Source organism: Cyanistes caeruleus, chromosome 1 (genome assembly GCF_971803275.1).
Source record: "Cyanistes caeruleus chromosome 1, bCyaCae1.hap1.1, whole genome shotgun sequence".
NCBI lineage: Eukaryota > Metazoa > Chordata > Aves > Passeriformes > Paridae > Cyanistes > Cyanistes caeruleus.
Window position 1 is genome coordinate 5211789 of NC_141701.1, and position 25805 is coordinate 5237593.

The following is a 25805-nucleotide window of genomic DNA, read 5'->3' on the forward strand; positions in this document are numbered from 1 at the left end:
AGCTTGGCACCGTTATATTGCAAGACAAATCCCGCAAATGATTGGTTGTCCCACTGCTCCATTCCTCTTAGTTTCAAAAATCCATCATTAGCAAGTTCTTGTTTGTCTGAAAATTTGTGACCAGCTCAGCATTTATCTGGTCTATCTATATTTTAGAGAAGATTATTACTGCTAGACTCCTTGTAAGGACTCATCAAGTTTTTTTTAGGCTGTTGGTTTTAGGATTGTTATGGAAGCACTGCTGCTGAAAGCTGAATGCTCCATTATGAGAAAAAGGAGTGAGCTGCTTCAGAAAGCTCTGACTCATAAGTACAAGGAACTAATTTTTATAGCCTTAACGAAAGGACATCCATCTTCCTTTTTGATAAAAGAGCAGCCAAGTATACACTTTACTTTACTTTATAAAAGTCAAAAGAGTAAGAATACTCATATACTGTACTTTTAAGTCCTGGGTAAGCAGATCAGTGCAAAATGTATGTGTTTTACCAAGGTAAAACTAATTTGACAAACAGCAACAGCGCTTCTTTAGTCAGAAGGAAATTTCCGAAAGATTAGAGAAAGCAGGCCTGTCCAAGATGTATGAAAAACAATACCATTTCCACAATCCAAAAATATAACAGATTTCTTGTGTCCTGCAATGTTGCCTTCCTAATGGATGCTGCAAGTTTTTTGTTCTCCATTAGAAGGAGGTGACTTGGATTTGTTTAAATAAGACTTTGTCCATTTCAGGGTGAGCCAGTCTGTTAGAATGTCACTGAATCTTGGAATGCGTCAAGTTAGAAGGGACCACAGTGGGTCATCTGGTCCAATCTCCCTGCTCAAGCAGGGTCATCATAGAGCATGTGGCATGGGATTGTGTCCAGCCAGTGCTGGAATATCTCCAGTGAGACAGACTCCACACCCTTTTTGGACAAACTGTTCAGTGCTCGGTCACTGCACAGTAAAAAAATTATTCCTCATATTCAGGTGGAACTTCGGTGCATCAGTTTCTGCCTATTGCCCCTTGTCCTGTTGCTGGGCACCACTGAGAAAGTCCATCTTCTGACACCCTCTTGAGTAGTCATAAAAATCATAAAAGGCTCCTCTCAGATGTTTCTTCTTGAGGCTGAACAGGCACAGCTCTCAGAGCTTATCTTTGTAAGAAAGACATTGCAGGCCCTTAATTATATTTTGTTCTTCTCCAGTGGGAACACTTCAGGACCTCAATGTCTCTCTTGTTCTGAGGAGCCCAGAATTGGACAGAGCAGTTCAGATGCCCCTCACTAGGGCTGAGTAAAGGGACGTGATCACCTCCCTCAACCTGCTGACAACCAATGACCCTCCTAATGCCCACCAGGACCTTATTGGCCTTCTTGTCCACGAGGGCAGTGCTGGCTCCCAAATACTGTGATGACTTTTTATGATACAGGATAAGCCCATAGAGGAGCATCCCTGTGCTGTTCCCTCTATTGCATACAGCTCCCTGTGGGTCACCTGTGGGAAGCAGGAGGAGGCAAGGGATGGAGGCAGCGGTGTGAGCACGGAGTCCCCCATGAGTCAGCAAGCCCAGGCCTGGCCCCAGGGCAGGTGCTGGCCACAGCAGCCAGGCTGGGCTGGGTTCCCAGCTGTGCTTGCTGCCTCAGGGTCATTGCTGTGCCTGGGCCATCCCTGCATTGTAGTCTCCACAGATTAAGGCCTGGTGAAAGGCAAGGCTGCCCACAGCCCTCCCCCAAGTCCAACAGCAGCCTCTTGCTCAGGAAAAGGCTGAAGTACTTACTGACTTGGTTGTCTCAGAAGTCAACAGTAAGACCTGGCATCCAGATGGTGTCTGGTGATGAGCGATGTCACCTGTGGCCAGTCCTGTTCAGTGTCTGTCCTGCTGATGTGGCCAAGGGCATTGAGGGTGCCCTCATGATTAAAATCCTGACAACACCAAAGAAGGTGGAAGTGTTGATTTTCTAGAGGATAGGAATGCTCTGCAAGTGGATGTGGCCAGGCTGGATGGATGGTGTGAGGCCATCAGGGTGAGGTTCCATAAGAGCAAGGTCTTGGTCCTGCCCATGTGTCCCAAGAAGCCCCTGCAGTGCCCCAGGCTGGGGACAGAGTGGCTGGAAAGCTGCCAGGCAGGAAGGGCCCTGGGTATGCTGGCCAACAGTGGCTGAACATGAGCCACGTGTGCCAAGGTGGGTAAGGGGCCGGTGACCTCCTGGCCTTCTGTGTCAGCAGCAGCGTGGCCAGCAGGACCAGGGCAGTGATTGTCCCTCTGTGCTGGGCCCTGAGGAGGCCACACCTGGAGTGCTGTGTGCAGGTGTGTGCCCCTGGTAAAGTGTGGTCAGTGAGAGATGCCTGTGTGTGAATGAAGGTGCCAAAGAGACCATCTACAAAAGTTAACAACGGGGATTTTATTTAACAAGAAATGTGGGGTAGAGGGATAGGGATGGGAAAAGGGAGAGGGAGAAGGGGAGAAGGGGTAAAGTTGGGGTGGGGTGCCAATGCCACCCGGACCTGCCACTGGGAGCCGATCATTCTCAGGGGGAGCCGGCATCTCAGGGCCTCCTCCTGGTTCTAGCTCTGGGCTCAGTCCTCTCGCTGCCCCCGGAGGCAGCTGAAGGAGAAGAGCCGGCGCAGAGCCCGCCGGGCCGTCTTGGCGATGGAGCGCCATGGCCGTGGGGCCGGGGGCTGCGGGACGGCTGCGCTGCCGGCGGGGCAAGCAGGAGCGCTGCGTGCCAGGGGCTGGGCAGGCAGCGGGCAAGCCCCTGCCGGCTCCCCAGCCCTGCGGGGCTCTGCCTGGGGAGGGGCGGCCTGGGCACAGCCAGCCTCAAGCCATTCCACTTCAATCTCCTCCACGGTTTCGGCAGGCGAGGCACAAACCAGAGACATCTTTGCCTCTTCAGGAAGAGCCATGGGGAGAGGCTCGCTGTGCCCCTCATTGCAGGGATCACCGTCTGCTGTTGGTGCTGTCTCTTCCTCTTCTTCTTCTTCTGTTGGGAGAGACAGCGCACTCTCTGGCTCACTCTGCATCTCTCCTGGTGCTGCTCTGTCATGGAGCTCTTCTTCATCCCATATTTCCAGTACCTGGTTTAGAAGGGTACTTGATGGCGAGTCACCAGAGACAGAGCATAGCTGTTCCAACAGGTCAGGATGTGCAATCTCTGTGTTGTTTTCTGCCTCTCCTGTGGAGCCCTTGACGAGAGCATCAGAAGGCATGGAGTTGTCTGCGACAGGGTCCAGCTCGGCCAACAACTGGTCAAGAGACACAAGCTGGGAGAACTTTTGTGTCTCTCCTGCAGCAACTTCCGTCATGCTGGATGCACTGTGCAGATCCGAGGGGCCTACAGCTGGCTTCAGGGTGGGGCTTGGTGGATCCCTGGAGATGCATGTGGACCTTGCGGGGCTTTCTTTGTCTTCTAGGGAGGAGAAGATGTCTCTAAACATCACATCATACACTTTGTCTTCCATCTCCTCCAGCTGCTTACTCATTTTACAGAGACGAAGCATCACAGCCTCATCATCCTCTGGGCACAGCTGCTTGTGATGCGCACTTTGCTTGGCTGGACGATGAATTGCCTCTGCCCCTTGGCGCCCACTCAACCACTTTGTGGTTCTCTGGGTGGACTCGATGGGCCTGTTCTCACGAAGACACGGGCCCAGGTCTCTGAACACATCACTGCAGGTGCTGCTACCATGCCCTTCCAGAAGCTTGAGGAGCACCTCTGTCTCAGAGTGCCCCAGGTGCTGCCAAGCCGGCTGGCTCCCAGTGCAGATCTGCACGCTGTGTGCGGGTTCCACGGGTGGCAGGCGATGGCCCTGCCTTGCCACTGACCCATGCCAGAACCCTTCGGTTCTGCTTGCCAGGGAAGGTGTTTCCCAGGCCCCACCAGCAGCCAGAGTGCCCCATGGTGAAGGTGTCATGAGCTCTTGGTAGCCACTGGCCACAGAGCCCACACGTGCTGTGCCTCTGGGAGGAGACCCAGAGGCTGCTGCTGCTGGCAGAGGGGGCAGCTTGACCCTCGCAGAGGCTGCTCTTTGCATTTGAGGGCTGAGCTGGCAAGGAGGTTCCAGTGGCAGTTGAGGGCCATGGAGAGGCGGCAAGTCGGACACAGACAGTCTCTGTGTCTGTGTGACACTGCCGCGTGGCATCTTGATTGTTGAGGTGACCTGAGGTGGTCCCTGTGGCTGGCTGTGGGTCACCTGTGGGAAGCAGGGGTAGGAGTGGGATGGAGGTGGCTGTGTGAGCATGGTGTCCCCCACTTGCCAGCAAGCCCAGGCCTGGCCCCAGGGCAGGTGCTGGCCACAGCAGCCAGGCTGGGCTGGGTTCCCAGCTGTGCTCATTGCCTCAGGGTCACTGCTGTGCCTGAGCCATCCCATCATTGGCTCCCTTGCAGAGCGTGGCCTGGTGCCAGGCCTGGCTGTCTGTGCCCCAGGGCTTCCCCCACCTCCCACTGCAGCCTCTCCCTCCATCCCCGGCCCTCACCTTTTGCTGCTTGGATAGCAGTGACTGCCCCTCACGGGGCTGGTCATGGGCATTTGCCTTCTCTTTCTTCCACATTGTGGGAGTGCTCTGACGAACACTGGCCACAATAACCCAGGGGAGCTGCTTCCTCCAGAGAAGCTGCTGCCTCCTCAGAGTGCTGCTCTCCTGGGAGTGGCCACTGCAGGGATTTGTTGCCCCCACAGTCACGACACAAACCCACGTCACAATGGCCTCTGGGCACGATGTCACCGCGGGTCACAAAGGCCTGGTGGGCACGGCCGCCCTGTGTTCCAGGGGCCAGGCGGTTTCCATGCAGCCAAGCCTCATCACAAAGGACTTTTTAAGGCCTTTTTCCCTTCTTTGCTTATTCTTCTCCCAGTGACCTGCAGCTCTCTGTTGTGCCACCTTGTGTGTTCCTCCCCTAAACATCCCCAAAGAAGCCAGGTGCCATGCTAAAGTGTTTTACCCACCCAGCCCAACATGTGTCCCTGCCCTGACCCCAGCAGAAGGGTCATCAGGCAAGAATCTGTTTGAATTTAATCTGTCCACTACTGTAAAAGCCAATAAAAAGTCTCTCTTAGAAGAGATCAAGAACACAGGCGTGCTGAGGAAAATCTTCCTTCTTTAATTGATGCAAGGGTGAGGGGAAAATGGTCACAAGGGATGAGGAAAATGCTGAGGTACAGAATGCCTTGTTTGCCTCAGCTTTCAGGAGTCAGATGGGTTATGTGGAGGACAAGCAGTCCCCTGAGCTGGCACACAGGGACGGGGAGCAGACCTGAACCCCTGCAATCCTGGCGGAAGTCGTTGGTGACCTGCAGAGCCACTGGGTCCCTGACAAGTCTATGGGGCCCAGAGTCCCCCAGGGGTGCTGAGGGAGCCCATGGAAGAGCTTGCCAAGCAACTCTCCCATCCTTTATTGTCATCATTCCTGGCCAGTCGGGGAGGTCCCAGGTGACTGGAGGTGCCAATGGGACACCCATGCCCAGGAAGGGCTGCAGGGAGGATGTGAGGAACTGCAGGCCTGTCAGCCTGACCTCGGGGCCTGGCGTGGTTCTGGAGCAGATCATCGTGAGGGGGATCACATGGCCCAGAGAGGACAACTGAGGGATCAGGCCCAGCCAATGTGGGTTTAGGAAAGGCAGGTCTAGTGTGAGCAACCTGATGTCGTTTGGGCTGTGGGTGATGTGTCTTGGGGCTGAGGGAAAAGCTGTGGATGGAGTCTCCCTGGACTTCAGGCAAGTCTTTGATTCTGTATCCCACAGCACAGTCCTGGAAAAGCCAACAGCCCAGGGCTTGGGCAGGGGCCCTCTTTGCTGGCTTAGGAACTGGATGGCCATGTCCAGAGAGTGATGGGGAATGGTGCCGTATCCAGTTGGTGTCTGGTGATGAGCAGTGTCCCCTGTGGCCAGTCCTGTTCAGTGTCTGTCCTGCTGATGTGGCCAAGGGCATTGAGGGTGCCCTCATGATTAAAATCCTGACAACACCAAGGTGGGTGGAAGTGTTGATTTTCTAGAGGGTAGGAATGCTCTGCAGGTGGATGTGGCCAGGCTGGATGGATGGTGTGAGGCCATCAGGGTGAGGTTCCATAAGAGCAAGGTCTTGGTCCTGCCCATGTGTCCCAAGAAGCCCCTGCAGTGCCCCAGGCTGGGAGCAGATTAGATGGAAAGCTGCCCAGCAGGAAGGTCTCTGGGTATGCTGGCCAACAGTGGCTGAACATGAGCCGCGTGTGCCCAGGTGGGTAAGGGGACTGGTGACCTCCTGGCCTTCTGTGTCAGCAGCAGCGTGGCCAGCAGGACCAGGGCAGTGATTGTCCCTCTGTACTGGGCTATGGGGAGGCCACACCTGGAGTGCTGTGTGCAGGTGTGTGCCCCTGGTAAAGTGTGGTCAGTGAGAGATGCCTGTGTGTGAATGAAGGTGCCAAAGAGACCATCTACCAACGTTAACAACGGGGATTTTATTTAACAAGAAATGTGGGGTAGAGGGATAGGGATGGGAAAAGGGAGAGGGAGAAGGGGAGAAGGGGTAAAGTTGGGGTGGGGTGCCAATGCCACCCGGACCTGCCACTGGGAGCCGATCAGGGGGAGCCAGCATCTCAGGGCCTCCTCCTGGTTCTGGCTCTGGGCTCAGTCCTCTCGCTGCCCCCGGAGGCAGCTGAAGGAGAAGAGCCGGCGCAGAGCCCGCCGGGCCGTCTTGGCGATGGAGCGCCATGGCCGTGGGGCCGGGGGCTGCGGGACGGCTGCGCTGCCGGCGGGGCAAGCAGGAGCGCTGCGTGCCAGGGGCTGGGCAGGCAGCGGGCAAGCCCCTGCCGGCTCCCCAGCCCTGCGGGGCTCTGCCTGGGGAGGGGCGGCCTGGGCACAGCCAGCCTCAAGCCATGCTGCGTCGGCCTCGTCCACGGCAGCCGAGGCACACACTGCAGCCGTGTTTGCCTCTTCGGGCAGTGCCGTGGGGAGAGGCTCGCTGACATCGCCCTCCTCGCTGCCATCGCTGTCCGCAGTAGAAGTTGCTGGCTCTTCCTCTTCTTCTTGCGGTGGCAGATCCAGTGCGCTCTCTGGCTCATTGTCACTCTCTCCTGCTGCTCCTCTTTCTTCCTCCCACTTTTCCAGGAGCTCGTTTAGAAGAGCATCGCAGGGCAGTGACTCGCCAGAGCTGGAGCACAGCTGTTCCAAGAGGTCGGGACCTGCCGTCTCTGCCTTGTTTTCTGCCTGTCCTCCCGAGTCTTTGGTCACGCCCGAAGTGCTGTGGGGCACCTGGGAGCCTGCAGCGAGTTCCGGGGTGACCCTTGACTCATCCCTGAGGACACATCTACCTTTGCCTTGCGGTGGCAGAAACAAGGCTCTCTCTGACTCGCTGTCCCTCTCTCTTGCTGCTTCTCTGTCATGGAGCTCTTCTTGCTCCCAGTCTTCCAGGAGCTCCTTGACAACAGCGTCACAGGACAGCGAGTCGTCAGAGACAGGGTCCAGCTCAGCCAGCAACTGGTCCAGAGACACCAGCTCAGAGGACTTTGGTGTCTCTCCTGCAGCGTCTTTGGTCACGCTGCAAGTGCTGTGAGGCACTGCGGGGCCTGCAGCTGGCTCCAGAGTGGGGCTTGGTGGATCCCTGAGGATGCACCTGGGCGTCGTGGGGCTTTCTTTGTCGTGCAGGGGGGAGAAGCTGCATCCAAACAACAGCTCATCCACCTCCTGCAACGTTTTATCCGCACGACGCAGCAAAGCCTCATCATCCTCTAGGCACAGCTGCTTGTCACACGCACTCTGCCCAGTGGGCCGACGCATTCCCTCCCCTCCTTGGCGTCCACTTAACCACTTTGTGGTTCTCCGAGTGGACTCGATGGGCCTGTTCTCCCTCAGATGTGGGCCCAGCTCCCTGAAAACGTCACTGCAGACGCTGCTGCTGGGCCCTCCCATCAGCTTGAGGAGCACCTCTCTCTCAGAGTGCTCCAGCTGTTTCCAAACCGGCAGGGTCTCAATGCCAAGCGGGTCCCCACGCCCAGGTTGAATGGGTGGCAGGTGATGGTCCTGCCTTCCCGCTGACCCATGCCGCTTGTACAGCAGGGGCTGCCACTCACGGGGCTGGCCGCGAGCATTCGCCTGCTGCTTCCTGGACATCTTCCGTGTGCTTTGCCAGACACTGGACACAAGCACACCGAGTAGCTGCTGCCTTCGGAGAAGCTGCTGCCTCCAGTGAAGCTGCTGTCTCCTCAGAGAGCTGCTGTCCCGAGAGTGGCGACTGTCGGTATTTATACCCCCCATGGTCATGACGCTGACCTGTGTCACAATGGCCTCTGCACGTGATGTCACCGCGGGTCACAAAGGCCTGGTGGGCAAGGCCACGCCCTGTCCCTGAGGCCTGGCGGTTTCCATGCAGCCAAGCCTGGTCACAAAGGACTTTTTAAGGCCTTTTCCTTTTGACTTTGCCTTTGCTTGTTCTGGTTCCAAAGACCTACAGCTCTGTGTTGTGCCACCTTGTGTGTTCCTCCCCTAAACATCCCCAAAGAAGCCCTGTGCCATGCTGAAGTGTTTTACCCACCCAGCCCAACATGTGTCCTGGCCCTGAACCCAGGCAGAATGATCATCAGCAAGGCAAAAATCTGTTTGAATTTAATCTGTCCACTACTATAAAAACCAATAAAAGTCTTTGTTAGAACAGATCAGGATTCACAGGAGTGCCAAGTAAAATCTCTCTTCTTTAATCAATGCACGGGTGAGGGATAATGGTCACAAGGGACGAGGAAAAGGTTGAGGTACAGAATGCCTTGTTTTTCTCAGCTTTCAGGAGTCAGATGGGTTATGTGGAGGACAAGCAGTCCCCTGAGCTGGCACACAGGGACGGGGAGCAGACCTGACCCCCTGCAATCCTGGGAAGTCGTTAGTGTGAAGTTAGTTAAGGAAGTCGTTAGTGACCTGCTGCCTCCTCAGAGAGCTGCTCTCCTGGAGAGAACACCGCAGGGATTTGTAGCCCTCTGGGTCACCATGCGGACCCATGTTACAATGGCCTCTGGGCTCAGTGTCACTGTGGCTCGCAAAGGCCTCATCGTCAGTGTGATGTCCTTGTTTTTGTCCTGCTCAAGGTGTAGGGGAAGACCCTGGATGGGCTTGGCAGTACCCTCTTAGTGCTGGACCTCTGTTCCCCCTCCAGCCATCCATTTGATGCTCCTTGGTGGGCATTCAGTGGAGCTGTTTCCCAAAGAGGCTCCTGGTAGTAAACAGAACATTCTGTAAAGGATATTTTCTGACAAAATTATCAATAAGGAATATTACAGGAATGTAGTGGGATTGAGTTTTTCCTTGACCATCATTACATTTTTGTGTTTTGGTATGCTTTTAACTGTGTGTCATTTTATACATTTTTGGGAACAGAACAGTTTTTTTTCAGGAAATGCTTGAGGGAGAAATGCCATGCCTGTCACAGAACGAGAAATGTACTGAATAAAGGTTAATTACTTTGTGATTCACAGAATAACTGAAAGCACAGATGAATGCACCATGAAGACTAACTTTTAAAGCAGGATCAGAGTTGACCTGAAATGCTGAAAGAAGCAGTGAAAATGGAGTTTTCCAGAATAAGAAGATAGCAGGGCTGTGATTAATGCCCTGTATTTAAAAAGTAGTGTGATGTTTTTTTATGAAGAATATTATCTTTCATGTCCTATTTCCAAACTTTTTATTAGGAATTTTTAGTCAAATATCAGCTACATTTTTATGTATTTCTTGATTATTATTATTAAACTGGAATGTTTAAAAATTGTGTAGGGATTTTTGCACTACGAGGTTTTTGTAATAAATTCATATGTAAGAAAAGACAGCGTTTCAGGTGAATAGAAGCATTTAGGTTTCCAGACTATTTTGAGTGCTAGATCACTACTCCTTAAAAAATGAAATAATACTATTTTTAAAATATTTGATGAAAAAAATGTGCATGCTAGCTCTGGTGGCTGTATGAGTCATTCACTTACTGAAAGTTATAAGAAAGGTATTTAATGTTACGAGTAACAGTAGAGTTTTCTTTTAATATTTTATATTCATGAAATGCACTCTGGTACTTGGTGTTTCCTTCATCTTGTGAATGGTTAACATAGTAATATCAGCAGAAAAACTGCAGATTTTGTCATAGACAGAAGACTGCTAATGTGACAGAGCATTACTACAATATTATGTTTTATATTTTTCATTATGCTTTACTCTCATTTCTTCTCATTGAGAGGTGATGTTTCCTGGTCTGTAGCTGCCAAACACATTGATGTCCTTCATGCAGCTATGACCTAAGTCGGTAAAACCTATATTATTTTCAAATACCTGGTTAACCAAAAGCAAATGTTAGGTTCTTTTATGTGTATGCCATTAAGATAAGGTAGCTTCAGTTAATAATACTGCTTTATGATAAGCTTTTGTAGCATAATATTTTTAGAAAGCTTCCTATTTCACCTAATGGGAAAGCAGCTTTCCCGGAGAAAAGAAGATTTCCAGTTTAAATACTGATTTCTTAAACAACTATTCCTGCTGCAATTAATGAACTTTGCTATCCATGTTTATACAAGAGATGCTAAATCACAGAAAGTAGAGTTGGGAGGGACTTCCATAGAACATCCAGTCTCTATCATGCTCCCTTGAAGCTTGCAGAGAAGCGATGCCTTGGCCCTTCTGGAAGAAGATCTGGTGAAAAAAGTTCCACAATCTGCCTTTCATCATCTCCAGCCTTTGCTATTGCAGGAAACTATAGAAAGCTTTTCCACTTTGCTCTGTGAATTCTTCCTCTTGATGTTTTTCCTGTCCCCAGTGGAAACTGTTCCCATCCTTTGTGCGTTGAAATTTGATGACTTAATAGCTGTTATTTGATATTTTCTATCACTACTCTCTGAGTTTTACAAATTAGGAGAAAGGACTAAATAGGAAATATCTAAATTTTATTTCAAATATGCATTACTAGTTCATTTGTTGGCTTTGGGAGAGATAAGTAATACTGTCATTTCAGGGAAAACCTGATTGAAGATGAAGCTCTGCTACGTCTGACTGAGCACAGCTAAATTCATTTCCTGGGGTAGAGGGTGTTTCATTTATAGTCACAAAGCTGTTTCAGATGGGAGACAAAACTGAATTTTAAAAAACAATGCTGTAACCGAAAACTAGGGTCCATACAAGAACATAGACAACTTTCATGGATTAAAAAACTTCAAACTAGCTTCTGGCATTCTGTAACTTTTGGGTTGACTTGGCAAATCTCTAATATCAGAATGACTTTAGTTATAAATTGAATAGTGTCTTAAAAATTTGTGCTTTTTTGCCATCAGCTGTCAGGTGCAATGAACTACTTTATAAAACTAAAACTGATTATAGTAACATTAGAATTGTTAAAATTTCTGCAATTTTGATATTTCTTCTAAAAAGGATTTTAAGAGGTATGGTAAGAAAAAAGGTCAGTGAGCACTATTAACATACAACTGGAGAAAGTGTGAGTGCATTCTTTGTTCATCTGTGGTAGAGAGTTTAGAATGCCTTTACTTTCTTGGGTGTCATGCAGTTATAGTTTATTTTAAGGCTTTATTCAATAGGGTATTTATTTTTTCGTTTGGGTAGTTACAGACTGAAGTACCATATGGCAGATGGGTCACCAAACAATAAAACAATTGAGAAAAAAAATGTATGTTACAGTATTGCAGCTTGAGAAAAAACCATAATTTTTTCTCCCCTTACATTTTTAAAACTTTTTTCATTTAACCGCACAAGATAGGAAATCTGTGAAAGACTCTGAATTAAAAAGTACAATGAATTAACAACAGTGGTAGTTAGTTACCTGGCAGAGAATGCTGACAGACACAGCAGGGACAAGAAATGCAGTGGACATGTGTGAACCAAGACAACCAGTAACTTTGTCGATCATGGAAACTCAGTTCAGCACAGAGTCCCTTAAATAAATAGTTTGGCCTTTACTATATGGACTAATTATTCATAACATCCATTTCATTCAGTTTTGTTTTTTTTTTTTTAACTTCTATGGTGAGTTTCAACTGCATTAACTGATTACAATTTCTAAAACTTCACAACTAAACAGGGATATGAAATGGAACAATACATTCTCCCATTTCCTTTATATTTCCTTATTAAGATCCTAGATATTGTTGAAATAAAATGTTAATTTATATAAAGCAGTTCCTTGCAGAGATGAAATGGTTAAAGGAATGCACTGGTTGACTATAAAGATCTATTTAGTTTTTTCAACTGTGATACTTTGAATATGGCCAAGTTAGCAGTGCATACCTGAAGTGTGGAAAGGTGCAGGATTTATTTCATTTATACATGATACAAACGTTTATGAAGTTTATTACTTTTGAAGGATTTAAACTGAACACTGGCTCTATTATTTTTTGTAGAAATCGGCCTATTGATGGCGACATTTTAATTCAAAGAAGACTGATTTTTCTTTTTTGTTAATTTGAAGTAGCAGAGTGATCTACATGGAGGTGATAATTCAGTTTGCCAGAGCAAGTATTTTATTAAGTTTTAACCTCGCACAGAAGATATTAATTGATTTACTACACATGAAACCATTTATTTCTAATTAGTATTAGTTATAAATATTTTAGAAGACACTTTAACTGATACACTCTGAACCAAAATTGCCTTCCTAATTTGGAAGTTGCAAGGGTTTTTATGGTAAGAGTGGAAAATTTTATTGAGGATGAAATATTGCATAATACATTTTTAAGTTTGAAAACTCTCGACTCATTTGATAATGTATGAAGGAAAATCTTGCCTTTTTTTGATGGTTTTGTCTTTTCAATGTTTTCTTGCAGGGAGGAAAGATTTATTACCATGCAGCATTTAGTGATGTCCAGCTTGTCCAGGTGTAGCCGTTGAGATCAGTGTTTCTGCAGAGTTTTGAGGCTAAGCTGTATGTTTTAGTGTAATGTTTTTAGGTGTTAATCCTTCCACATGCTGTTAAACATTTCTCAATTAGTCTCATGAAGGCTGATGGTGTCCTGTAAAGTCCTTAGCATTATCTGAAGTTACTGTCCCAAATTTCACCAGTCATCTGATTTGCTTGTTAGTTCTTGATATTCCTGTACATAATGACTCAAGATAACCTAGAAAAACAGATCACTTTTTCCTCTGTAGCCACACATTTGCATTATGTGCACAGTAATATTAATGTACCTTTCATTTGATTTTCAGATGTAAAATGTGAGAGCTTGTTGGTTCTAATGTCATATTTAGTTGGGTTTAGTGGACTCAGCTATAATATTGTGCTCACAGCTGACACTTCCCATTAGATTTTTTTTTTTCTCGTTGCTGAGATAATCAGGTACATAGTTATTACCATAAAGGAGCAAAAAGTGGTTAAATAACTTGCACAAATAACAAATAAAAACTCAAGATTCTAGCTATACTATGTTTAAGCAGGCTTTTAACAGAAAAGAAATGTGTATTTTTAATGTACATATTTCTGCATCATGAAATGCTCAAGGCTGGAGCCTTTTTTTTTCTGTCTAGGCTGTGTATTTAGAATCACAGAATCACAGAGTGGTTTGGGTTGGAAGAGACCTTCAAGATCACTCATGCCCCATGGGCAGGGACATCTTCCACTATCACAGGTTACTCAGAACCCCATCCAGCCTGGCATGGAACATTTCAGGGATGGGGAATCCCTAGATATGCTTGTTGCTGTTTTTGTGTTGTACTTTGTACCTCCTGAATTATGTTGACTGGGGATGGAGGATTCAGCTGATCTTCTGCAAAAAAAATCTGTTTCTTTGGCTATCCAGATAGGATTTTTCACAAGAACTTTGAGTCCTTTTATTTATATATTATTCTTTGTCTGTTCTGGCTCAGTGGCCTACAGTGCTCTCTTTTTCTGTACTATGGTAGTTGCCTCTGGGCCATAATTTTGAAGGAACTTCCTGTCAATGGGTGTACTTACTGCTTTTAATTTATTTTTCTCTCAATTTTGTTGTCCCTTTGACAGTTTAGGTTAGTAGTTTTTTTGAGAGAGTTCTAATTATAAAGATGTTCAATTATACTTCAGTCACTGCAGTTATTCAAAACAGTGTTTATTGGCTATGAGCTTGCTTAACAAAACCATTAAAACCCCAATTTCCAGATCCTGTTTTTTGTCTCAGTATTGTATTATGTCTCTTAGTCCTTTAAGATGCACATTGACTTTGTCATGTATAATCTCTCCAGAGAATGGGAGACAGGTGTAATGCTTCAAAACCAATATTCTGGGCAATTCATTGAGCCTGTGTTCTATTCTGCTGAGTTGCTTTGGTATTTTTGAGGCTGTACATTAACATCTTGCCCGGTTTTGTCCTGTGCAATATTGCACTGGGCTGTGATTTCTGCAGTCAGTGCCACATCCTAATTCAGCCAATTTAAATAGGTTTGGGACTCGCTGTACTCCAGGATCTTAGGGTTTTGTAGATGTGAAAGGTCAAGCAAACATCAGACCTAAAGTACTGGCTTGGTTATGAATAAACTCACCAAGCTGTTGCTTTCAAGAAAAGTAGTTCTTAAATAGCATGCCAGCATCAGAACATTAATTTGATGAGAGATGTAATTAGATACATTTTCACTAGCCTGCTTAATTATTAGTCAGAATTAACTGATCATTGCATTAATAACACTTCAGGTATTGTTTTCATTGCCTGAATTTTAAATGCCCTTGCCTGAAGTACTAAGGGAATGGGTCAGGTCAAAAAGACCTTATGAATGAGCATCTGGCAGAGAATAGGGCCCTTCTTTCTATTCTCTTGTATCTTTATCCAAGTTCACTGAAAAACACAAAACTATTTTACAAAGTCTAAAGTTCTGTGAGGCTGAATGTCTGGTTTTGAAGTAATTTTCTTGGTATCAAGATGAGCACCTCAAAAACGGTGATTCTGCTTTCCTGTAAATAATCTGTCAGACTTTTGGGGATGGGGTGAGCAAGTAAAAAGTAAGGAATATTTCTCCATTGCCTCTTCTTTGAAAGTTAAAGTTTTGAACTCCTTCTAATAAAAGCTTTAGAAACCACTTGAATTTAGAAAATGAGGCTGGCTGTAGTTGATCCATCACGTGAGCAAGCAGTAAAATTCCTGATCCAGCAGTCAAACTCTGCCTGGATGTGAAGGAGTAGGCAATGAACTTCTGGGGAGCAGGGCTGAAGTTCTGCATGGACGTGGTGCTGCTGCTGTGAGGTGGATGTGACATTGCCACTCTCAAAGCCTTCAATAAACAAGTGCTCAACCTTCCACAGGCACTGCAGAATCTACAAAGGGCTGGAGTCTCTGCTCTCCTTGCTGTCCTGGCTGCTCCACCCTGCTGATGCTGCTGCCATGGCTCTGCTCCCTGGCTGGGCAGCTCTGGGAAGAACCCCCAGAGCCATGGTGGGGGTAACCCCTTTCCTGTATTCTCATCATCATTCTTGGCATTCTCCTACTTTCATAATTCCTGCCTTTCTTTCCTCCTTTATGGGAAAAAAAATAAAGTTGACTTATCACTTTGGATCCCAACATTTAATGTCGTTTGTATTTTAATCTCACTTTGGGGTATGTTTAGAAGGTAATTCCTTTCTGCATCTGTGGATCGAGGCAAAACTTGCTTCTCCTCACCTTAAGTGGATTTGGACAGATGACTATGATAAAGCCCTGGAAAGTTCATCTTTCCTAAGCAATGCATAGGTGTGTTTTATCAATTTAAGATGAATGAATTTGATTCACTACAAGTAAAGTACTAATGAGCTTTTTAAAAATGTCTATAATAAAAATATAGAAGGCCTTCCTGAAGAGATACCATATTGCAGAGCAAATCACTGTCATGCTGCAAATGTCTAATATTCACTTTTAGAAGTGTTAAGGGTGAGCTAAAAAATATATTCAACATTTGCTTACAATCTTTAGCTCCTTCTTTACAAGATGGTTTTGTATTTTAGGAGTGAAATGGGTTGTGCATTTATTTACGTTACTGAAGAGTTCAGTAGAATAAGACGTTACAGAAAATATTGTTAACTAAAGGAAAAGGTAGATCTCATGTTAAAAGAAGAGTGAATTTACCATCAAAGGTTAAAAAGTAGGGTAATTTTAGTGGAGTCATTGAAAGGCTGGCTTTTATGTCTGTGATGAGTGTAAGTTTGAGCTGCATCAAGAACCAGACTGATCATCTCTTTCCTTCTAAAGGAAACCAACATTTTGGATTGCTACATTAGGTGCTAATTTATTCCAAAAGATAAACATGGATACACACTTAGTACTACAAAATATATAAAATATCTATAAATCTACTCTGGGATAAGTGTATACACTCCTCAGAGAAGTCTTCAGAAGCTTTTTCAGCAAGATGCTTGTGGTTTGCTGGATGGGTGCAGTTGGATGTCAAGTAGTCAAGTGCTGTTTCAGTGTTTCTAGCTATTTTTCAGAGGAGTGATAGCTTAGTTTAGCAGGATATTTTATCTCACCAATGGCAATGCAAGGTCTTGAAAGTAATCTCAAGTAAATAAATCTAGTCAGAAAATATTGTCTTATTTTCCTGGTGTATTTCTTTATACCATAAAAGAAGTACTTTTATACTTCTTTTTATCAGATATAGTCTATTGAATGGTTGCTGTCTTAAAAAAACCCCTGTAGTGTAAGTGCTAAACTTTCCTGTCATATTTCAAAAAGAGGATTCAGTTATTTAATTTTCTTCTTCTTTCCTTATTCCAAAGTTTTTGTTTTGCCCCATTTTTTAAACAACTGAAACACCTTGGTTCCATTCCAATGCTTGATGCATGCAGTTAATTTGAACATAAAAAGTTCCTATGTGAAAAAATAGAAATGTTATTAAAAAAACCACTTCCTACTCTGACCTTTCTTAAGCTTTTCTAAAATTTTGCCTTTGATATTACAGTCTTAAGTCTTCTAACAAATCAAACAAGTTTGTTGTATTTTCTAATATTGCCTAATAAGTGCTAAGCACTGTGTTTCTTTGACTTTGCTGATTTTCAAGGCTATTTTTGGTAATGTTTTCATTCTTGCACTTGGTCGGTCATTATTTTGTATGAATTTTTTTGTAGCTCCTTGTCTTGTTTATGTGTTTCCCTCTGATACATTTCCTGTATGCTTGTATTCCTTGTAAGGAATAATAGAGAATTATTCCATTCTCTGGTGTCTGAAAATAGAGGCTGTGCACATAAAGCAGGATTTTCTTTGGCCATATTATAGAAAGCAATTCCACTTTACACAGAGGTAGTTTTTACTAATAAATAAAGGACTCACTGTTTAAAACTTAGTTTCATGGGTTAATGAATCAGTCCCTAATCTGTGTCTGTGACTTAACCAAAGATCCCATAAACTTTTCAGCATAATTTTCAAAAATGCTGCTTAATTCTCAGTTGCATTTTATATCCTACACAAATTGCCTTGCTGACATTTAAAACTGTCTACCCATACACTGCTGTTTATCTCAGTGACCTTCTAGTTCCTCATGTTCTGATCTGAGAGCTAAGGTGGTGTCATTTGTTTTGGTGACTCTTAGGCGTTTGAAATCACAGGAGTAGTTAGTTGGAATGCAATTGTCCAAATGAAATTTGTCCAAAACATGAAGGTTAACACTTCTGTGCTTGTGAAAATGATCAGGTTTGATCAGTCTCAGCAGAAATATAATTCTTTCAGCAATGTATTTAAATACTAGGATATAAAGTCAGTGCCTTATCCCAAAGTAAGAGTGCTGCCTTCTGAAAGATGAAGCATTCCCTTTCTTTAGACTGTGTTATTGACTTTTAAATTAGATATTCTCTTTTTCCACAGCTCAAATGCATTTCTGAAATCTTCTGTACCATGACTTCCTTCACGTTTTGTTTTCTATTAATAAAAATATAAAATAGTTTCTTTTGGTTTTGGAACTGGTAAGGGTGCAGTACAATGTAAGCTACACATTTATTATGGTTCACCACCTATATTTAACTCAGATTTGGTGATGTTTCTGACAAGCAGCTTGCATTTAGACCAAGTCAGCAGTTTTCCATGATGACACATGGACTGGAACAGGAGAACAAATCATCTGAAAAGGATAGAAAATAAAGGATTCAATGGCAATATGTTAGGAAACACAATTTAAAGTAAATATTGAGAGCAATTATTATTGTTAATTTTAATCTGTCAGTTTGACATCCATGAGGTGCTGAGTGCTGTATTTTTTGGGTTATGCAAATATAATAACTGGAATGAGCCATAGGGTTGAAAACCCAGAAAGATTTAGTTCTTCACAGTCTTTACAAGTACAAGAACATATTGTTAAGTTTCTACATGCTTTTACATTTTATTGGTTAGCCTTTTTAAGCTCCTGTTGTGATACTGAATCAGAACTTCTGTGTTTTTCTGGTTATTTCCAGTATATACTTTATTGTTAACTAATATTAGACTCGTATCAAGAATTGCTTCAAATTTTGGCAACAAATTATATAATAAATTCTAAGAAATCAGGAGAGGATTGAGTTCATGATAGAATGCTATTGAGTGACTGAATGCAGTTGTTTTCTGAGGCCATTTTAAGAGAGAAGATTACCCGTTTAAGGTTTAGTAAGAAGAAAATTTAAATTAAAACTATGTTTTTATAGACAATTTCAGCACTGGGGGATGACCTTGGCTGGTTACCAGACACCCCCTCCTTCCTTCCAGCAGTAGGCAGGGGGGAGAATAAGATGTAAAAGCTCATGGATTGTGATTATGGGCAAGACTTGAGACTGCACATTGCCAGAAAGTAGAATAATTGTGGGGAATCTTTTGTTCTGAAGAGACAAGGATTGGTGTTTGTGTGTGTAAACTGGCCACTTGTGTTGGTGGTGTTGATTTGGTCCAGTCCAATGAGCAGAGACATCTTCCACTGAAGCAGGAGCTTCATCCAACCTGGTCTTGGACACTTCCAGGGATGGGGCATTCACGACTTCTCTGGGCAGCCTGTGCCAGGGCCTCATCACCCTCACAGCCCAGAATTTCTTCCTGTATCTAATCTAAACCTACTTCCTTTCAGTTAAAAGCCATTCCCCCTTGTCCTGTAACTCCATCCCTTGTCCAAAGGCCCTCTCCAGCTCTCCTGTAGCCCCTTCAGGCGCTGGAAGGGGCTACAAGTTTTCTCCGGAGCATTCTCTTCTCCAGGCTGAACAGCCCTGTCTCTCCCAGCCTGTCTCCAGAGCAGAGGTGTCACAGCCTTTGGAGCATCTTTGTGGCCCCATTTGGACTCTCTCCAGCAGCTCCATGTCCTTCTGATGTTGGGAGCCCCAGAGCTGGATGCAGTCTTCCAGGTGAGATCTCCCCAGAGTGGAGCAGTGGGGGAGAATCCCCCTGGAAATATCCCTGGGCTGCAGGGGGAGACCTGCTCTGGGCTGGCTGCCCCTCCTGCCCTTCTCCTCCTCCTGCAGCCTTTGAGGTCTGGAAATGACATCCACCCAAAACTGAGAGGGTCCTTTTGCCCTCCTTGATGGCTTTTTGCTTATCAGAACTTCCTGATAAAATTCCTTAGACTCCCAAGTTGTGGACAAAGTAACAATGGATAAAGGGATCCCTTATGAGCTGGTGCAGGAAAATACACCTGGGAGCACTGCTAAATGTGTGTGTAATTAAAACATGAAAATATTGCTGTGCAAAGCAGTACACCATCCATCACAATCATTCAAAGGAACTGCTGTTTTAAGAGCAGAACCAAATTTTAGTTTGTTTAGCTGTGAATTTAATGAGTAATTTGCTATTAAAATACTCAGAAAATTTGAAGTGAGAACATTTGCAGGCATATTTGGAATACTGGGCTTTTTTACAAGGAAGAAGTTTTGTTTTTTCAGAGCTAATGATTTTTAGCTATCGTGCAGGAAATCAAACTACAATACTTTCTCCTGTTCCTTGTGGTCTCCTCCGTGTGGTGCTGTGTATCTGCAGCAGCACAAAGCTGAATGTCTGAGTAGTTTTTCTATACATTAAAACATTTGACACCAACTTCTTAGCTTGATTGAAGTAAACATTCCACCTCTGTGGATAAATCAGCAACCTGGAACTTCGCGTGCAGGAATTGTCTGTCACATCTCTTAATGTTTTGACTGATACAACCACTTAAAAGCACAGGCAGATTAATGGATTCCATTAATAATGACTTAAAATATATTAGATTAATCCTGAATTTATTACCTGTCACATAGTTCCAGGCTTAGAGATGAGTTCAGGACAGGTATTCCAGAAGTGAGGAAGACTCACTGTGTTGTGGTATAAAAGGCTGTAGATATTTGAGCTTTGAAGGCAGTGCCATACCTCAACCATACCTCAGCATAATGATAAACTGCAGAACATAATTGTACAAATTCTCTTAACATAATTCAAAGTTTTTAATTTTCTCCTCTGCATTACAATGATGGGCATTTCAGTGAATTTACAGGGATCTTTTTAGGGTGGCACATTGCTGCAAATCAGGGAATATTTAAAGCAACATGGATTAATAGGTCAAATATATCACTGAGTAACACAGAACGTGTAAAATCATGGAATGCATACAACCTGTTCCAGTGTCTTGCCACTCTCACAGTGAAGAATTTATTCCTAATATCTAACCTAAATCTACTCTGTTTCGATTTGAAGCCATTCCCCCTTGTGCTGTCACTAAATGCTGTTGTAAAGAGTCTCTCTCCATCTTTCTTGTGGGCTACCTTCAGGTGATGAAAGGCAATTAAGTCTCCCTGAGGCCTTCCCTTTTCCAGGCTAAAAAATTTTATGTGGAAAACAATGTGTTGGGAATGAAGAAAATCACTATTGCTGTACCCCAGGCACCTCTGTGAAGTGCTGTGATGGTTGAAGTTGCCAACTGTAGTTTGTTACCTCCTGCTTTCAGCCATCTCTGTGCCTGTGGACTGATTGACAGATGGCAAACAGGATGCCAGTTCTTTCTCAGAATTCCAGATCACAGACATTCATGTGATCCAGAATTCAGGACACAGTGTACTGCTAAGCCTGATGGCTCTGTTGGACACTGACAGAAATTGTAATGCAGAATTAGTGGGGACATGAGTGTATCCCATAGACTGGGCACCAGGCTTTTATTTTGCTTTTGAAGTCAGTGCTTCACAGTCCATATGCTTGACATACTGGAGTTCTTTGAAGATGTGAAGAAAGACTTGAAGGAGGGAGATGGTGAAAGTTCTTCTCTGGATTCAGAGAAACCTTCAACAGGATCAGAGAAGAGAGGATCAGCGAGGGTTACTGAATACGTTGAATTCAGCTTTGTTTTGTGCAGAAAAAGACATTCACACCCATTTCTCGTATAATTTTCAAGGAATCTCATACTATTTGTGACTGTGAGAGTGGGTTGAGAGGTATTTTGTGTTCTGGCAGTGTTCTTTAGATATCCTGTTTTGGTTGCTGTCTGTGGCCATTTCTTAGAAGTATGAACTCAGAACTTTTCTCTGCAGACTTTGCCATTGGTTAATTTTATCTTAGTTAGGATAAAGGATAAAGGATATCTTAGTTAGGATAGTTAGGATAAAGACTCTTTCATTTTAGATTATAGCAGTGAATCTCAGGAAATGCAGGTGAGCAGGTGTCCAGCTGTGGAAGTCTTCAGACATGTTGTATAGTAGCATTTTTTAACTGAAAGAGAGAACAGCAAATGAGCATTTAAAACATACTGCCTTGAAGATGCATCTTAGAAAGTACTATGAGCTGTGATCTGAAAGAAATCTGGATAAAAAATCATCTATTCTTTACATTATTTCACTGATTTGTAATTTTTTAGGGTGTGGATTTGTATTAGAACTCTTAGTGCAAGCCAGGATTTACTTTTTATTTATAGTTGGATGTTCATGCATTGATCATTGCATCAGATGTCTCAAAGAAGCACTTCAAAATATGAGAGTACACATAACATGGTGTTATTACATTAAGAGAATCAGTGAAAACGTGCAGCCACTTAAAAGGACGTTTGTAGTTTAAGTTTCTGTTATAATCTCCACTATAGAGAAAATGGCTAAACCCCCTAATTACTCTCTCTCCAGTTACCAAACTTAAGTTGTTCATTGTGTTGGCCTCTATTTATATTTTTAAATAGCCTATGAAAAAGTAAAATATTTGAATTTGAAGCAGGAGAAAGGGAGAGCAAGGCCTGAAACATTTGAGTAATGTGGGCAGTGGGTGAGCAGTGTATAATAACTTGCCAGATATTTGCTCTGTAGAACAACATTCTTCCTTGACATCATTCATAAAGCTGTCATCCCCACACCACAATAGAAAGATACTTCCCTCTACACATTTTACAGTATCTTGTAAGTTTGTTTGACAGGGCACATGACAGGTCTATCAAAACTGGGAGTCTCCTGTGACAAAATTCAAGACAACTGGCAATCCTGTAAATGGGAAAGGTGGAATTTATGTATGTCAAAAGCAACCCCATTTTAATTTAAATTTCTAAGAGTTGTCTTCTCATTTTTCCTTCTGATTTTTCTATCTATATGATTTGAAATATTAAATGGGAAACAGGCTGAAATGCTGTCTAGCTGCACCATGCCTTGGATCTCTTAATGTCATGTAGTTGGAAAGGATTAAACTATAGAAAAATTAAAAAATGAACTTAAAAGAAATGCTGTATATTTCCCTTAACACATTAGAGCTCAGTGAAGCAGGTGGCTGAACCCTGCTGAGAAAGGCTTGGGAGTTCTACTTGTGTTTAATGAAGCACACAGAAAAGCTGGAGAGGAGCTCAAGGTAGTGATGGACACGGATTCCATCAATCAAGCACAAAAGCTGCATTTAAGTGCCTGAGAGCATGAACAATTTACTTTTATGAATTTGGGCTGTACTTGGAATGCTGCAGACTGTTGTCCACAGTACTTTTGAAAGTGGTGAAGTTGATTATAATCCTTAAAAATGCCCAGTCACTCACCTGTGTTACACAGCTCAGCTCAGAGGTGTTCAGGTAAAAGGAGCTGTAGGCTGTGCTCCTTCCAAGAGCTTCCCTGGGTGGCAGAGAAGGTGGCAGGAGGATCCCTGCCTGCTGTGTCCTGCCTGCTGCCTGTTCTGAACCTTCTGGAGAGGGAGAGAATTTTCCATTTGTGGAAGCAGATCAGAAGGCTCACGAGGGGAGGTTTTGCAAGTGGGTACTGAGAAAAGGGGAAAAAGGAATGGCTGAAAGGATGGAAGTTCTGCCATCAGGATGTTAGACCTCAGCAGCCAGGGACACTCATTTGAGCTGCAAAAATTGGATCATCATCTCTCTCTGGTGACAAAATGGATTTACATTCATAAGAAATGTGGCAAAAAAGCCTGGAGAGTTTTAAAGTGAAACAGGGAGTGCTGAGGATAGGATGGCTGTGCTGCCAATGCTTTTGAGGAGGGGTGGGGATTTTACTTCAGACTCTCTAATCTGATATTATGGACTTGAATATCTGGTAGTGGATGGAGTGCACCCTCCAATTTACTATCACAGTATTGATCCTTTTGGAAAGGATGTCTCAAGATGGTCTAACCCAGCACACCTGGTCAGCCACATGGTCAGCCACAGCAGGTTTCTCATGGCCATGTCCACTCAGATTTTGGATATCTCCAGGAGTAGACACTTTATAATACTATATACCTGTTCTAGCATTTGTCAATTCTGACAATAATAAAGCTCTTTCTTACGATTAAAGGGAATTTTCTGTATTTCATTGTTCCTCATCTTTCCACTGGGACCCATCTTCTTTAGGCCATCACACTGGGTGTTTATTGTATGGGTGTGATGTCCCTGAGCCTTCTCTTATCCAGACAGAACACTCCAGTCTCTCCTCAGGTGGTCAAATTCCTCAGCCTTTCAGTGACCCTGGGCAGGACTTGCTCCAGTGTCTGTGTCTCTCCTGGACTGGGGAGCCCAGCACTGGGCACAGCTCTCCCAAGGGGAAAGATCACCTCTGGCCTGACCTGCTGCTGGTGCTCCTGATGTAATTCACCCTGAAATGTTTGAGTTTCATTCTTCAAGACCCCACAATGTGAACAAAGACAAGAAGTAAGAGTGAGGAGGAGACTGCCCACAAAAGCATCTTCCTCATCCACACAAACCAAGTCCTGAAAGTGTTCCCATAAAGTCTCATGGTGGATTATCACCAAGGTGAACTGATGGAAAAAGTGTAAGAGTATAGTGGATTGTCTGATAATAAGTCTGATTTTTATTTACAAAGCTTTAAGAATTCTGCCCTGTTTTCTATTTATTTGTTTTTAAATGGCACCAGTCCTCAGAATATTATAGCTTCTAGTGGATGGGAAAAGAGGATGATAGGAGACAGAAGTCCAGATGATTCTGTTCTAAAACTGGGCTGACTTCAGGTCCCAATGTAATATTGTGGTTCATATTATCCTGTGTTATTTTAAACTTGGGTGTTTTCTTTTTAACATTTTGAGCTTACTGCAGTTACCTTGGCACAAGTGTATTATCAAATATTCGTAATATTACATGTATGTCTAATAAATTTCATTTTTCAGAACTCATTAGGGTTTCTTGTCTGCCTTGGAAAAGTTAATTTCCTTTTTTGAAAACCATTTAGTTTCTTTTTCTTTCTGACATGGGTTGAATGCAGGTGGGTTGCCTTAGGCAAACAATTACCAATCAACCCTCAAGCAGAGACCTTAGGAGTAATTTACAGTTTTCCTGTATTAAGGCTGTGATGATGATATATTTAAACTGATTTCTTGTGTGTCTTTATTTCAATAGGAAAAAGTTACGCTCCTGCTACCTAGTAAAAATAGTTCATAAGTTGCCAAACAGATTGTTTACCATTTGGTGTGATAAAATTAAAATCCTAGAGATGGACAAGAACAACTTGATTCTTTATAATCTTATTATTTTTTTTTAAAGCAGGGCATGACACTTATCATGTAGATGCAGGAATATGGAGTCAAGTATTGATGCTTCGCTCTTGATTGACTTTTAAAAGCAACTTTTAGCTACTGTTTTTCTTCTATTAATGAGGGTGTTTGTTATTGCCAAACAGTTCCTGATTTTTAAATTATACAATTTCTGACTGTGTTTTAATCATTGAGCTTAAAAAAAGGGGAGTAGGCATAGAAGGAATTCTGTATGGCTGAAACGATGTATTTTGACTCTATAAACAAATCTAATTTCCAAAATTTCTAAAAAAAATCTAATCTTAATATAATTACTCCTGTCAAAGAAACCCAACAAAACAAACAAAAAAACAAACCCCAAAACCCACCCAAGAAACCCCAAACCACCCAAAAAACCCCAAAAAACAAAAGAAAAAAAATTAAATTAAACAAAGGCCCATCATTCTGGTTAAGTAAAATTGAATTAGGAAATAAAATTGCTGTTCTATCATAATTATTTTAATTGTCTTTTTCCCCTACTCTCTTTTTTTTTCTGAAAATTTAGTACTCTATACAAATATTTCAAGAATAGGATACTGTGTTTCTTTTGACTACTAACTATTGTGTAATCGCTGAGGATCATACCAAAATTTTTTCTTGTCTTTTAGCTGGCGTAGCTGTAAATGGGAAGCATTAACACCTCTCTGTTTTTTACAGTGTAGATACATTAACTTGCCTTTTGGTGAAATGATTTCTAACAAAGCCAGTATTTTACTAAGATTTAGGAAAAATATTTTATAAGGAGTTCTTGTTAATTTTACAGAAATCAAAATGTTTGCAGTAATAACATTTTTACTTATGTTAAAATTAAAAAAAAAAAATGTCAATTTCAGGATGAAGTAGAAGTATTATGGTGTTGTTTAGCAGAGTAACCCATTAAACATGTATTCTTAGCATCATAATTCTGTAGGAATAGGTAGCTAGAGCATCTCAGTACATTGTCTGACCAGGAGTACACCAGGATTGTTGAGTTGCAGCTCTAAATAGTTGTACATAAATAGAATTTTTGTTTTTCTTTTT

General features: G+C 43.6%; 1 protein-coding gene across 18 annotated transcripts in view; it reads left to right on the forward strand.

The window, feature by feature from the left end:
• The window catches only part of TRAPPC9 (trafficking protein particle complex subunit 9), a 448540-nt gene that overhangs the window by 111406 nt on the left and 311329 nt on the right, over positions 1–25805 (forward strand). For 5 of the 18 annotated variants that reach the window (XM_086877507.1, XM_086877501.1, XM_086877491.1 and 2 more), the window contains one exon: positions 3391–5049. The exons of the other annotated variants lie outside the window; for them this stretch is intronic. In XM_086877507.1, the coding sequence (XP_086733633.1) occupies positions 3391–3801 (411 nt within the window). In that variant the 3' untranslated portion in view covers positions 3802–5049. Of the gene's footprint in view, positions 1–3390; positions 5050–25805 lie in introns of those variants that run through there. 18 annotated transcript variants of the gene reach the window in all.